Here is a 15659-nt window from a genome sequence, read left to right on the forward strand (position 1 = left end):
ATTTACTAGAGGGAGAAAGAGAAAGGGAGAGAGAACATGAGATGGGAGAACATCAGAGAGAGAAGCAGACTCCCTGAGGAGCTGGGAGCCTGATGTGGGACTTGATCCCTGGACTCTGGGATCATGATCTGAGCTGAGGGCAGTTGCTCAACCAACTGAGTCATCCAGGCGCCGTTATTGTGGTTTTGATTTACATTTCCCTGATTGTCATTGAGCACTTTTCGTGTACCTATTGGTCCTTTGTGTATCTTTGGGAACATGCCTAGGATCTTTTGCCAACTTTTAACCAGGGTTATTGAGTTGTTTTGGGGTTTTTTTGGATTTTATAGTGGGTTTTTATTGGGGTTTTTTGCTAATAAGTTGCATGAGTTCTTTATGTATATTGGGTATTAAAATCTCTATCACATGTATAGTTTGCAAATTTTTTTTTCCTATTCAATAGATTGCCTTTTTATTTTTTTAAATTGTTTCTTTTGCTGTGGAGAAAGAAGAAAGAAGCTTTTTAGTTCAATGTGGTCTCACTTGTTTGGTTTTTCTTGTGTTGCTCGTGCTTTTCGTGGTCTGTCCAAAAAATCATCACTAAGACCAATGTCTAGGCGCTTTTACCTGATCTTTTCTTCTAGGAGTTTTATGGCTTCAGGTCATACATTAGAGTCTTTAATTCATTCAAGTTAATTATTGTGAATAATGTAAGGTAGGAGTCCAACTTCATTAACTTTTGCATGTGAATACTTAGTTTTTCCAACGCCATTTATAGAAGAGACAGACTATCCTTTCCCATTGAGTGTTCTTGACTCTCATGTCAAATATTAGTTGGTTATACATTGTATATGTGTGTGTGTTTATTTCTGGACTCTAGATTCTGTTCATTAGTCTGTGTGTGTTGCTACACCAGTATCACACTCTTTTGGTTACTGTAGCTTTGTAGCATAGTTTGAGATGCCTCCAGCTTCATTCTTCTTTCTTAGAATTCCTTTGGCTCTTCAGGGTCTTTTATGGTTTTGTAGAAATTTTAGGGTTGTTTTTACTATTTCTATGAAAAATACCCTTAAAATTTTGATAGCAATTGCACTGAATCTGTGGGTCATAGGTAGTATTATACCGGCCGCATTTGAAATGCTTGGTAGCCACATATGGCCAGCAGTTACCATAAGGTGGCGGCAAGATCAAGTGCATTCTGTCATTGCGAAAAGGTCTGTTGGACAGCTCTGTGCCAAATGCACAAATGGAAGTAAAATTCTTACCTCCTTGGGTTTTTGCTTTTTTTTTTTTTTAAGATATTTATTTATTTATTTATTTGACACAGAGAGAGAGGGAGGGAGAGAGCATACACAGGCAGGGGAAATGGTAGGTAGGGGAGAAGCAGGCTCCCCGCTCAGCTTGGAGTCTGATGCCAGGGTCAATCCCAGGACCCTGGGATCATGACCTGAGCCAAAGGCAGCAGCTTAACTGACTGAGCCACCCAGGTTCCCCAAGGTTTTGCTTTAATATTTCCTATTACATTAGAGGACAGAGGAACATGTTCTCGTGCTTTTACATATCAGGCCAGCAACTTGATGCTCCTGCCTTTAATTACCCCCATCACCCTTATTTGTCTTTGGAAATTTATGAATACAGAACTTCATATTTTCACCATTGCTACTACAAAGAGCTGCCTCCCTTTTAATCGCTATTGTGCAATTATCAGTTTCAGATGGTCCATTGAATTAGAGAATGCCTTGCTGTGCTCCACAGTCTGACCTGAAAATAAACACAGGGGTGTTATATTATATCTCTGCTTAGTGCTACCTCATTTTCTATTGGTACTAAGTATATTTTTCATATCTTATTTTTTGACTCTTATAACTCTAATCCATTAAAACAAGCTCACTGTCTCTCTCTCTTTTTTGAAACGATCCCTTTGTAACCAAGGGTGTCACTACAAACCACTCTTAGTAATCCCTTTCAACAGCCTGGGCTGGCCACAGCCCCCACACTGGGCTAAAACAACTTCAGTGTCAGCCCTTTGGTTTCATTCTTATTGTGGGTCACAAACTTGCCTTTTTCTTTTTTTTTTTTCTTTCTTTCTCCTTCTTTCCATCCTTTCTTCTTTCCTTTCTGTTTAAAAATTTTATGTGTTTCCTTTAGAACGTGATAGACCCCAGAGTCCAGGGAGGAGAACACAGAGAGAGAAGAGAGAGAAACTCAAGCAGTCTCCACTTGAGTGTGGAGCTGGACACGGGGCTCCACCTCACAACCCTGAGATTAGACCCAAGCTGACACCAAGGGTCGGTGCTCAGCCAACTGTGCCCCCTCAGGTGCCCCAGAATTGCCTTTTCTTTTGACCTAAGTGGCTGCATGGGCGACTTTGGGGGGATCCATTTTCCTTCTCCAAATCAACATTTGTCTGAGATTATTCATGGTTGATTGCTTTGGGTTGGCCTGGTGTGTTCATAGAATTGCTTCTCAGTCAGCACCATGATTCCTGACTTCAGACTCTTCTTTGTAATGTTCTCATGATCAGTTCTCCTTGCCTCAGGCTATCCTCTCCTGTACCTTAAGTTATCCATCTGGGTCTCTCTGCTCAGGAAAAATGTGTGACTGATAAGGTTATCTGTACACACTTTTTCACCCCTCCCTCTTTTCCCCAATGTAGATTGTATATTTACTGTTACAATTCATAATTTCTCTACCAGTGGTCCTGCTTTTATGTTTCCAATGTGAGCATCCTTTGGAGAACCACGATGGGAATATTGACTCCCCCCCCACAATCTGAATGTGGGGGACCATAGTGTTGCCCGTCTGGGTGTAATCAGACCTCAGAGCCAAGTGCCACCTCAGTGCCACATTCCAGAAGCTGCCAAAGGCAATTCGCTGGGCTCTCTGATGTGGTTTTCTACTTGACTTTCAACACTTGACAGCCTTCTGCAAAGATAACAGGTTTCAGTGACAGCTTTCAGCTTGGCATCTCCAATGACATGTTTTAGATGAGTGGGGGGTTCACTCAATGCAAGTTGATTCATGACCTTGGTCTTCCAGGAGCTTATTTTCAATCTCTGTCACTATGCTGACTTCCTGGAGTGATCCACAACTTGTTGCATGTCTGTGAGTGTGTGTGCCTGGTTTTCTAGCATAGACATCCAAATGTGAGCACATCTATATTAGAAATTTGAGAAGAAGCACACCTTTCTGAGAAGCAGAAATAAATTCCCTTACTTCTCAGACTGTACTTACTGTAAATTCATGACATCATCCTAGACAGACTATATCTCAAATAATCTAAGATGATTCTCAAGGACTGTTTTGTAAAACATGACAACCATGTATATGCAATTTTGAACAAGAACTTGGAATTGTTTTTCTGTTCTCTTAAGTTTCAACGTATGGTGGTATAGAAACTTGAGTGCAAAAATCACACTGTGTTGTTTATTTTCTTGTTTTTTTTTTAATCTTTTTTTTTTTATAAGCACAAACCTAGAAACTTCCTTCATCCTGTACTTCTTAAAATGCTAAAGGAGTTCATGAATTTTCAAGTCTTTTGGAGAAATGAAGATTCAGTTGCTTTGTCCATTATGCATGGATCATATAAATTCACCTGAAAAACACTATACAGACAATGTAGGGTGCTGTGTCTAAATTAAGGGCGAGGATTGATAATATCCCCAGTGAGTAGTATTGATAGGTAACCTAGAAAAACACCCATTTATCTTCAGACCTAACGGAAGTTGAGGTGGACCTACAGCTGGTGGTGTTCCAGAAAAGGAATCTGGACTTAGGAAGGAAGAGACCTCAGAGTGTGAGGAGAAAGTAGCCAGTAGAGGAAATGCACCAAGTGCTAGAAAAGTCCAAAGATGAAGTCCCTCTGCTGCTACCAGTGGCATGCAAAAACGTGCCACAGGAAAGTCTCCAAAATTCAGCCCTGTCCCAATATAGCTCATGGGAAGAGAAAGGCCTTCCCAGGTTTGGTGACCCCAAATGCTGCAGAGCCCAAGACCCCAGGTAAAGGCCCAGGAAAGAAGCCAAGAATCAAAGAAGAATTAGAGAAAGAATGAAATTCTTCAGTGGGGAGAAAAGACCCATGACAGACTTCCAAAAATCAGAGGACAAGTTCTTCACTATTTCTAGTAAATCTGTAAGGAAATCTTTCCACACCTCAGAAGCCTGGCCCAGAAAACTCAACATTCCCCAGTCGACCTAAGTTAGAGAGTCTAACAGAAGGAAACATCCAAACTCCCTAAAGAGCTTTTTAAAAATATCCAGGTCCTGACCACTGTTGTAGCCTTCCCCAAAAGTGAGCTCCAGACTTAAGTGCTTTTTGAAAAACCTTGGCAAGTATTACAGGTGTGTGTTTGTGGGTGTAAGAACTAGTACTTTGAAGTAAATTCATTTTTTAAATTGCTCTTCTGTGTATTTGCTAACATAATAGAGGAAAAACACAATGCTTCAGTGTGGTTGTTTTCTGTTATTAAAGTGTAACATTTGCTTCTGAGTAAACTGTTGGCATCCCAAAAACATTTTTACAAAATGCTCATATCATCGAACTAAGGTTTTGCAAGATGTTACCCTTTTGAGGAACTGGACAAAGGGGACACAGGACCATTGCATTATCTCTTACAACTGTACGTGAATCTATAATTACCAGAAAAATTAAAAGGTTAATTAAAGAAGCCCCACAGAAGCCACATGGTCTTTCTTTATTGTGGTTCTTCATTTTATATTTATCTTGGATACCTAGATGAAGAAAAAACTTCTTTTTCCTTCTCCATTAATTTTTAACCAACATGGGTTTTTTTTCTCCAAAAGTCCTTTTGTGAATTTTGTTCTTCCAGAAAATAAATTCAGTAGAGAGTATTTATTTTTTGTGATGGAAATTTACAGGTCACTTATCTGTAAAATAGACTGTATTTTGGATATTAAAATATGAATATAGAAAGTTAATATTTAAAGCAGCCTATTACATACAGATCGTAACTTTCCCATAAAACAGTTTTAATGTTCATATCTGTCTTAACCCCCTGAGAGGGCTATATATCCAATCCAGGATAATCAATAGAGCAAGTTAGTTGTACGTAGCCCACTTCTCGAAAGTTGTCTAAAATATCTTTACAAGACAGATAGCATCTCTCTTTTTCTTCCTGAGAAGCCATAACTGTCTACTGTGCCACTTCTCATTTGATTTCATCTAAAGTTATTTCCCTTTCTTTCATTTTTGTAGAATGAAAAGATAATGCATTCATCAAGAACATTTCAAGATAATCTTGCTATTCCTAGCATTAGCTTCTAGCTAAATGATCAGAATTTAAGACTTAGACGGTGCTTCTGATGTATGTTAATAAGCCATGGGCTCCTGTGAATTTTAACTATTTGGAGGGTTTTTGGTGTTTGGTGTTTACTACTTTTTCTCTCCTCCCACACCAAGGACAGATAGTCAAGGCATTTGTCATCATGCATTCATTTACTTCCATTTTACCACTTTATATTTGTTTACTCTGTGTTTTTTCCCTTGCCTACATTCTTTCCTACTTGTCTGCATTTGCCACAGTGCCTGACATCAATGGATTCAGGAAATCATTGTTAAATTAATTAAAGAAGATAGATCACAATAGCGAAAGTATGGAAGCAGCCCAAGTGTCCATCGATAGATGAACGGATAAAGAAGAAATGCTATATAGATACACAATGGAATATTATTTAGCTGTAAAAAAGAATGAAATCTTACCATTTTAACCATGTGGATGGGGTTAGAGAGTATAATGCTAAATAAGTCAGAGAAAGACATGTGCTCACTCATTTTTAGAATTTAAGAAACAAAAGAAATAAACAAGAAAGAGACATATCAAGAAACAGACTCTCAACTATTGAGAACAAAGTGCTGGTTACAGAGGGAGGGCGAGTTAAAAAGGTGATGGGCTTTAAGAATACACTTATGTTGAACAGTGAGTCCTGTATAGAATTGTTGAATCACATGAAATTAATACAATGCTGTTTGTTAACTAACTGAAATTAAGATCAAAACGTTTAAAAAAATAAAAATTTCCTATTTCAGAGGTCTAAATTCTTGGGTTCTTTCCATTCAGTCTTGTCTGAACTCTGGAATTCGAGTCAGAGCTGTTTCACTGGGTCTGTCTTTAGCTAGATACACTACAAGCTCTGTTTCATGTCTGCTCAGCTCCATTTCTTTTCTCTGACTCCCACAGCCCTAGCCCTGTGCCATGGTGGTAGAAACAAGTTTTGGGGTAGATGGAAACTGATTTCATGCCAATTACATAACCAGTGATAATGGGGAAACCAGTGTTGTTTTACACAGGGAGACTTAAGTAAATTTTGAATTTTGGAGGTCATGTCTGAGGCCTGTCTTTGTTTTTTAGAGCACAGTTCTCTCAGCGAGATTGATATCTGTTATACATTGTATGATTCAAGGGTCGACTTACCCACTTTATTCATCTTGCTCAGTTTCGCAGTGAGTTCACTGAGACCTGGTATAACCCCATGACTTGACAGCTCCTGGATGTCTGAGGCTGCTCCAACTTAACATGTCCAGTCTCTCCTTAGCAGATGACTCCAGTAAATTCCCAACTTTAGTTCCTACCAATTAGTGTTGCTTTCTTCCCATGCCTTCTTCATTTAGTAGCCAGAATAATTTTATCTCCCAAATCTGATCATGTCTGTGTTTCTGTCTCACCCTCTTCCATTCTTGTTCTTTCTTTCAGCCATATCAAGGACTTTCCATTTCTCTTGGGGATAAAGATAGATTGATCGCTGTCCCTGCCTCATTCCCCAGCTTCTGTGTCACACCCTGCTGTCTGGGCACCAACCCCCCTGGCTTTCTCTTACTTACTCTCATTACCGCAGGGCCTTTGCATCAGCTTTTTTTTTTCTGGACAAGTTCCCCTCTTGTCAGTACTTCCCAAGGTTGCTCCTTTAACTATCAACTAATGCAATTTTATCAGTCCTTGAAGATACCCACTCCCCTTCTCCTGTCTGGGCTTGGACTCACCTCTTACCACTTGTCCCACTTTCTGGGCTGCTTCTGCTGTCGTTTAGTTGCCAGGACCTGTTTTTCCCACCAGCTGTACCCTCCCTGAAGCCAAGATCTATGCTTGATTCACTAAACTTTTCTTCTCTGGTCATAAGTTGATAAATATTTGAAGAAAAAATGCCAGTGTTAGATAAGCTTATGTTTCTCGACTGCCAGACTAGAATGTTACCCTTTAACCAAGGGCCCTAAGCATCCCCTTGTGGACACCTTCATTTTGGGTGGTCTGGGGGTGAGGGGGAAGGGTCCCACCATCAAGATCCAATCATAGTGGTCTTTTCTCATTTTGTAGTGTTAAAAATGGGTTGGGAATAGCGGAAGTACGGAGCAAGCAGTAGTATCCGTGCCGTCCATTTTTATTTAACTTTTGGCACCTACTGCTGTTTACTTAGATTTTGGTATGAACATTTGCTCTAGCCCAGCACCAGATAGACATGTTGAGTCCAATTTATAAACAGTGGGTGGATGTCCTGCAAACATTGCCATGAACGCCAGGTACTCAGTTATCCCTTCGAGCTCAGGAGAAAACCAATTCCTTATCTGCTGTGTGACTCCCACCTGTTCCCTCCCCCTGCGCACAGCCTGGGGTAGCATTACATTTGGGGGAGCCTCAGACACAGGGGAAGTCTGTAAAAGCTATGGCTTGTCTCCCTAGGATACTAACCTTAATAAACAACGCTTATGCAGTTATACAATGTCATCTTTATGCTGTAATGTCATATAGCAGTGACTGTTGTAAGCATCCTCGTTTGTCAATCCTGTGATCTCCCAGCAGACCCGTGAAGCTACTGTTGTAGCATTCCAGTTTTAAAGAATGGGAACTAGAGCACCAAGAAATGTAATGCCTTTTCTACAAGGGGAGTGTGACAGGTGGTAGTAGTCAAATTCAGACTCAACTGGCTCCAGAGTCTGGCTCTGTCTCTGTGCCTGGGCTCTGCATTTTACTTCCTGTCTCAGAAGGGCGTAGACCCAGAGCCCGTGGGTGGCTCCTGCTGTGGACTATGAACTCTAGGTTCAGAAACTCCAGATTTGAAGCCTCCGCTCCTTCTGTTCCCTTTGTCTTTCTGCTGTGATTCCATCCCAGTCCACAGTAGTGGTTCAACAACTAGAGGGCCTGTTCTACACTCCCATGTACCTTTCCTGTTTACCCCCCTTTCCTATCAGTCTCTATCCGTTAGCTATTATGTGCTACCTTCGTGTCACCTAATCCGATTCAACTTACTTCTGTTGTTTTAAAGTTGAAATTAAAATTCATTACTCCCAGCATGGAGCCCAACTCAGGGCTTGAACTCACAACCCTGAGACTAAGACGTGAGCTGAGATCAGAAGTCAGACATTCAACTGACTGAGCCACCCAGGCGCCCCTTTATTATTATCACAGTAGTATCTACTTACTGTTTTTCTTTCAACTGGCTCTCTTTATTTTAATTACAGAAATTGATTATAAAGGTAAACTGGGTACCAACACCTTAATGGGAAGACCTGTACTATTTGACTTGGAGAGGCTAATACAGGCATATATGCCTGTGAACTGTGAATATAAATCAAATTACCAAATTTACTAAATTGAGCATAATACTTACTTTTGGGTACAAAGGGGAAATGAGTGAGTATCAGGGAAGTATGGAGAGCAGATCAGCACCACATTGATATTTTTTTCCCCTTGATGTGAACAAAGCATAGAAACAATCAAGAAGAGAAAATACGTTTTTTTACTCTGTGTTGTAATGAATTCAGAGCATCTCTTCAGCACTTACAATCTCTGTCAAGTCTTGCTGTGGTCCCTGTCCTAGGACACTTCATTTTGTGAGGAAGTCAGTATTGCTTTAAAATGGAACTTGAGGGGTACCTGGGTGGCTCAGTCAGTTAAGCGTCTGCCTTCAGCTTGTGTCATGATCTCAGGGTCCTGGGATAGAGCCCCAAGTCTGTCAGGTTTCCCACTTGGCAGGAGTCTGCTCCTCCCTGTGTCCTCCCCCAAGCCCTCCCCCTGCTTGTGTGCGCTCGCTCTCTCTCTCTTTCTCTCATATAAATAAATATATATTTTTTTTAAATGGAACTCTATCTGAAAAAGGAGAGTCACACCTTTGTGGGCCCCCTCTTTGTGGTACGTGAGCTCTGTCCATACCTCCACAGAGGAGTCTGACAGGAATCTCCCTGAATGTGTACTTGTTGGCTTTCTGGCTGGTTGGTTAAGGCCTTTCCCTGTGTGATTTCCTTCAGGCATCAAAATAGCCTTGCCCCGTTGACCCTTTTAGTGCCATGGGAACAGTGGTGGAGACTAAGGCACGAAGAAGTCAGGTAACTTGGCCCAAGGTCATCTGCTCTAAAGTAAGCAGAACTGGATTCTGACCCAGGTCTGTCCATCTTCTGAGCTCTTGGCTCTTAATATATTTTGTGTTCTGTAGGAAGTATCTTGATTTTGTTTTCAAACAGCTCTGTGTCCTCAGTGGTCATCAGAAAATGGTTACGTGATCGTGGAGAAAGTTCTCCCTTTGCAGTTTTATAGGTAAACAAAAATAGAAGCCGCATTGAGGAGGGGGAGTAGGAACACGGAGCGTGCTGTGTGCTCTAGTGAGGAAAACAGTAAAATGAAAAATGAGATTAATGTTTCAGATTGTACAGTTCCCTAATTATGCTTTTAATTATTCATATAAAACAAGTAAAATGACCCCTGACAGAGACATAAATGATTTAGGTAAAATCAAATATTTATAAGATGCTGCTGAGTCCCTGGGTATATTGTAACAGATGCACTCAAAATGCTTTGCCTTCATCCTTTGGATGCAAAATGTTACGTATAGAATTTATAACAGGATGATAGTAATCAAAAGTATCTAAGACACTACTGACCTAATTCATCGGTATTTTGGCTTTAGAACTAAAGGCGTGTGATTGGTTTACTGTGTTTTATCTTATAAAATAGCATGCTGTGTTTTAGGGATCACCAAATGACAACCCCTGCTTGTTTCTGCATTCTTAATGGTGGGGAAAAAAAAATCAAAGGGAGAATAAGATTCCATGACACATGAAAATTATATCCATATTTTAGTTTGGATAAAGTTTTATTGGAACATTCATTTACATGTTGTGCTTGGCTGCCTCTGTGCTACAAGGACTAGGTTGGGTTGTTGCGACTGGGATCTCATGGCCCACAGAGACGATCTTGCCCTTGAGAACATTTGCCAACCCCTGTTAAATGTGCCTAGCACACAACACAGGTAAAACAGCCATCGCGTGTTTAATCTGCGCAAGAAACACTTGCTTTGACTTCATTTCATCTCTTAATTTGCTGTCCCACTAATTGAACATTCACTGTATATTTTTTCAGAAATTGGAGAAAAACTGTCTTTTGAATGCAATAAAAAGGGATTTATACAAGCAGGGTTCCTTTACTTGCTTTTAATGCTTCCTTTATATAGAGAAGTACTGAAACTAATTGCATTGTTTTAGAGATGGGTCATTAGCCTTGTCCCAATCTTTTACAGAGACCTAATTTTCATGCAGGATTTCTCACTAAAGCTCTAACTGGGATCTCTTTAGGAAGAAGAGACAGTGATGATACAAGAGCTTTTCTGCGGTTTACAAATTTGGCTGTTGATCACAGACCATGAAGTATATTGGTTGACATCTTACCCATATTTAGCAGCCAGTGAGTGTTTGTTGAATGAATGCATGAATTCACTTTAGAAAACAAACCAACAAAGGGAGTGTATCACTTACAAAAGAAAATCTGTTTGTTAATGCATCTGGATACTACATTCCTTTTGGGAAAATAATTGTTATGCCAGTATAAATCCAAGATATTTATTCTCAATTTCTCTTTCCTGTGTTTCAGGAGGGGGATCCTTTTGAAAGTTAGGGTTTAAATTGACGAAGGTTCCCTATGTTTTGGAATTCTCAGGTGTTCTTTTGGATGGGTTAAGTAAAATTTTCCTACATGTGAAATAATTTTTTTAAAAAAAGCATTACATGAAATCTAGTTATCTGCAGTTATTTATCATGTATAAAATTTTGCTAGCATTTTCCTGGGCACTGTTTTCAATACCATGTTTTCATGGTATTCAGTATTTCAAAATTTCAGGGTATTCAGTACCACTGTTTTCAAATACCATGAATGCAACCCCCACCTTTGCCATATGTCCACTAATACTGCCTTAAAATTGAAAGAACCTGCAAATTTTATTTCCTGATATCTTTGTCTAAGCTTTCTAATCAAAGAAACCTGCCTCTCACATCTGGTTTATCATATGTTTTTCCCACCTCATTCCAGACCTCGAACCCAGGGGTAGCCCCAGGAGTCAGTGCTTACACAAAGAAAAATCCTCCCTCTCTAGATAGTTTTGGTCATTGAGTGGACTAAGGAGACCCTGATTCAGAGCATCTTAGTCTGTGACTGTCAACATTTTTTTTCTTCTTCTTCTTCTTCTTCCTTTTTTTCCCCCCATCTATGAAATGGATAAGAAATTCTGAGATCATTCCCTGGGAGTTTTCATGATTTAGAGTGAACCAGAGCTTGAGAACATTCTGCAGCTTGATTCTGCTAATTAATTCGAACTAGTGTTTTTGACTTGTTTTTCCAACAGGAACGTGAGGAAATAATTCACAACATGTAATCCTGAACTTTACTGGAAGCAGTGGAGGAAGTCATTCAAGTTTTTGTTTTTTTTTTTGAGATTCACTTTGTTCCCCTTCCCTTCCATATTTTTGCAGTTGCCATCCTTCTGAAGGACGACTATTTTGTAAGTGGTGCTGGCCTGCCTGGCAGATTCAAAGCCGAGAAAGTGGAATTTCACTGGGGACACAGCAATGGCTCTGCGGGCTCAGAACACAGCATCAACGGGAGGCGCTTTCCTGTCGAGGTGAGAAGGCATCGAGATGTCAAGTGTAGCCCCACTTTGGGTCCTCATATTCGTCAGATGCTTTGTCTTTACCCCCAGTGACTTTGCGAATGAAACTCATACTGTCCATACCTTTGTCTCTGGAAACTGTTTATATACAGCGTGACAGGTGTACATTCCTCCTCAAGCTTCTCACCTTTGTTTGACTGGAGAAGTGTGGTGAAGTCAGGGGCCTCGTGGTTTTGAGTAGACTCACCCCTGGCCAACGATTTTCAACCATTTGTTTCATCTGGCACAATTTCTTTACTCTGTTTTTCTGAAGTCCCACTTTCTAAGAGTGAAATTCTGTATGAAACTCAGGTGGCTGTTTTCGTCCTTTAGAAAAGAGAAAAGTTAGTTGATACATGAAGAGGCATCTCAGAACCTTCTCTTGGTGGGGAAGCTGTTACAAGGTTTGTTTGCTCCCTCCAGCTGTCGAGAAAGAGGCTGTGGCCATTGGTGGTATGACTCTCAGTTAACATTGCTGGGATCAATGGTGACATTTTGCCTTTCCTGTGTCAGTTTTCTCAAACATCCTTGCTGCTAGACAGAAGAAAGGTGTGGGTACAAGAGACGGTTTGTATCTTTTTGGTGAGGAAGTGAGGGAGAGAGCAAGACTCCAGATTCCTTCATTAGTGTTGGTTGGGGCAGTGCACCTTTTCCATTGCTAACCTTGTTTTTACCTTTCACTATCATCAGGATGGGGATATTCTTTTGTTGGAGCACATGACTTTGTTAGGTTTGGTTCTTTTATGTGGTGAGCTTTACACATTTGAGGAAGAACTGAATGGATGTGCCTTCAAGTCTATGATTGGACTCAAACATGGAACAGCAACTCTTAGTGTGTTATAACTTCTAGTAAGTCATGACCTACTTTGATTATCTGAGGAATACTTGAGATCCCCTCTATATAGGGAAAGTACACGGATGTACACACAGATTTGCACGTAGTTTATAGGGCTTCGTCATTCACCCTAGTTCCTCAAGCCTGTTTATGGACCATTTAGGTATCCTTGAAGCATAAGTGAAGAATCCTCACAAGATGAGAAAATCAGTAGTATTTCTTTGTCTAGAGATGACTTTACTCACGTATAAATTTGTTTCTTATCTGTGATTGATGGAGAAAGCAGAGATAACTATTCTGAGAAAATGCTTCACATTTTTTTCTCCTTCAACTGACAATTTCCCGGTATTAAGATTCTTCTGTCTGTGGGACTTCTTGTACTAGTTACACTAGTTAAAGGTCTCCTGAGAAGGGTTTTTGCTAATGGGCTCTCATCCTCCTTTTGTATTAAATGAATCACTTCTTAGAAATCTTAGCTTTATTGGTACTTGGAAAACTTGATTCCTAGAAGCAAAATTATATCATCTTTTTAAAAGTTTCGGGTTTCCCTCAGTTCTTTCTGACCAGTTCCCATTGGCAGTGCGAGTTGAAGGAACAGTTGGCGTCCAGCTAGTTTTTCTCAAAAGCCTCTTTATCTCAGAATCAGGCTGCTATTTGTTCATCTAGTGTTGTCCAAACAAAAGACCTGTGCTTTGAAAGATTGAAAACTTGTTTTGGCAGTTGCCTTGGTAAAGAAGAGCTCTAGAGATGGGAACTGGGAACTTCTCTATCATTCTTAATTATATCCCTTAATGTGGTGAAGGGCCTGTCTCCTTCTCTTATTTCATTCATATTTGGAAAAATGCATAGACTAGATGCATATTCTTTTAAAAAGTTACTACCTTAAGTGATTATTTCAGTTTTCTTTTACTCAAAGAGTGCCCTGAAATTCAGAAGCTATTTCGAAATGGCAGCTATAATGCACAGACTTATTGTTCTGCTAAGTTGTTTGAATTTATTTCTTTCAAGTAATGTCAGATGGTAAGGCTGCTTGTATTAATTGGGTTCCTCATCGAGGCCCATCTGGTTTGTAGCTTTTTTTTTTTTTTTTTTTAATGTGATAAATATGTTAAATTACTTACTGGGTGTATTTGAGGAACTTGGAATTTCAGAGGCCAAAGGTAACGGGATCAAATTTAACTTGAAAATATACAAGGAAAAGTTGCTCACTTTTGCCCAGAACATGTCTGTAATATTTTGTGTTCAGTTGCTTTTTTTGGAGCTCTTTATCAACAGGAACTCTCCCTGGTGGTCTTACAGTTTGAACATCTCAGACTTGGTTTATTTCATTCTGTATAACTATGTTGCTTTCTAAGAAATTAAAATGAAAGTAAGAAGGGGCGCCTGGGTGGTTCAGTCAGTCGAACCTCTTACTCTTGATTTGGGCCCAGGTTATGATCTCAGGGTCATGGGATCAAGCCCCGAGTCAGGCTCCATGCTGAACACAGAGTCTGCTTGAGATTCTTTCTCTGCCTTCTCCCGCTACCCCTCCCCCAGCTCATGCTCACTGTCTTTAGGTCTCTTTCTCTCTCTCTGTAAAAAATAAAATAAACCTCTTTAAAGAATGAAAGTAAAAAAAAATTGTTATATATCATGGAGTCATTTATCAGCATCGGGGACACTACTTTTCTGTCTTATATACAGAGTCAGAGAAGAGTCATGGTTGAAGATTGCACTGAGATTGGCAGAGCACAGCACTGGTTCTCAACTAGAGACCGCGTGCTCCACCCATGGGGACATGATGCATTTTCGGGGGCCATGTTTGGTTGTCACTCTCAGGGGGCAGTGGTATGCTCCTAGAATCTAGTGAGTAGAGATGCAGTTAAACCTTCTGGGATGTGGGTAAACCTCCAGTTCATAAGGCAGCCCCCAGACAAAGAATTATCCCACCCAGAATGTCACTGCTGTGAGACTTTGGAGCAGAGAACGTGTATGTTTCCTTGGAATCGAGCCTTCCTTTACCTGTGTGGCATCACTTTGAGTATGTTTGAATCCTTGGATCTCCCTGCTTGAGAGGTTGTTCCATCTTCTTGTGGATTTCAGAGAGGAAATGTGCCTGGCCTAATGGGTGAGAACATTGCTAGTCCTTGTTCCTTGAGGTTCTACTTGAGGTTAAGTCGTGACCTTGGGTATGGACTTCAGCAGGCCTCAGTGCTCCAGCTCTGCAAGCTGAATTATAGGCACAGCCCCGCAAGAATCTGGTCCTGCTCCCCGAGGGTCAGCGGCAACAAGCCTAACGTGTTCAGTTTTGCTGCTTCCTGTGAATTCCCTGAGGTCACCTATAACATCCTATCACATCCAGAGATCCGACCTCCCCACACTTTCCTTGCTGGGATCCTGGACTTGTTCTTGGAGTTCTTACACTTAAAAACATCCTGTCTAATAGAAAAATAAGAGCCCTTCAATAACTGGCTTTCTTTACAGCTCAGTTTAAGTTACGAAACACTCAATCAAATTACAATGCCGTGCCTAGGCGTGTAGACCCAATTTGGATCCTCAGATGCCCTCCCCTCCTATTATGCGGCTTTAGTTCTAGCCGAGCAACAAATGTTTCTTGAGTACCTACTGTCATGTAGGCTCTGGGTTATAAAAGAACCAGAAAGGCAGTACCTTTAAGGTATTTGCACTCTGGTAATGAAACAGAAATTGAGCAAGCAGTCACATACATACAGTTGTGTTATATCGGTTATGATATGGTCTCTGAAGAGGAAGGGTGTTTTGTAATGAGATTTGGAAGACTTATAGACAGGCATTTATTAAGCTGTATTTATTAATTGATATTTATTAAGATGGAAGACATGAGTTGGAGCCTGCTCATAGAACAGGGACATGCAAAGGCCCTGAGGTGGGAGATACTTGGTAAGTTGAAATGAGTAAAGGATCA

At 40.4% G+C, this 15659-nt stretch overlaps 1 protein-coding gene across 1 annotated transcript in view; it reads left to right on the top strand.

The window, feature by feature from the left end:
• Positions 1-15659, top strand: part of PTPRG (protein tyrosine phosphatase receptor type G) — a gene marked incomplete at its 3' end in the record, with an annotated part of 610637 nt that overhangs the window by 406805 nt on the left and 188173 nt on the right. The window contains exon 5 of the mRNA XM_032868500.1: positions 11726-11874. Coding sequence (XP_032724391.1) covers positions 11726-11874 — 149 coding nt within the window. The remainder of the gene's footprint in view (positions 1-11725; positions 11875-15659) is intronic.

This window comes from Lontra canadensis, unplaced genomic scaffold, assembly GCF_010015895.1.
Source record: "Lontra canadensis isolate GAN:19392208 unplaced genomic scaffold, GSC_riverotter_1.0 scaffold35, whole genome shotgun sequence".
Lineage (NCBI taxonomy): Eukaryota > Metazoa > Chordata > Mammalia > Carnivora > Mustelidae > Lontra > Lontra canadensis.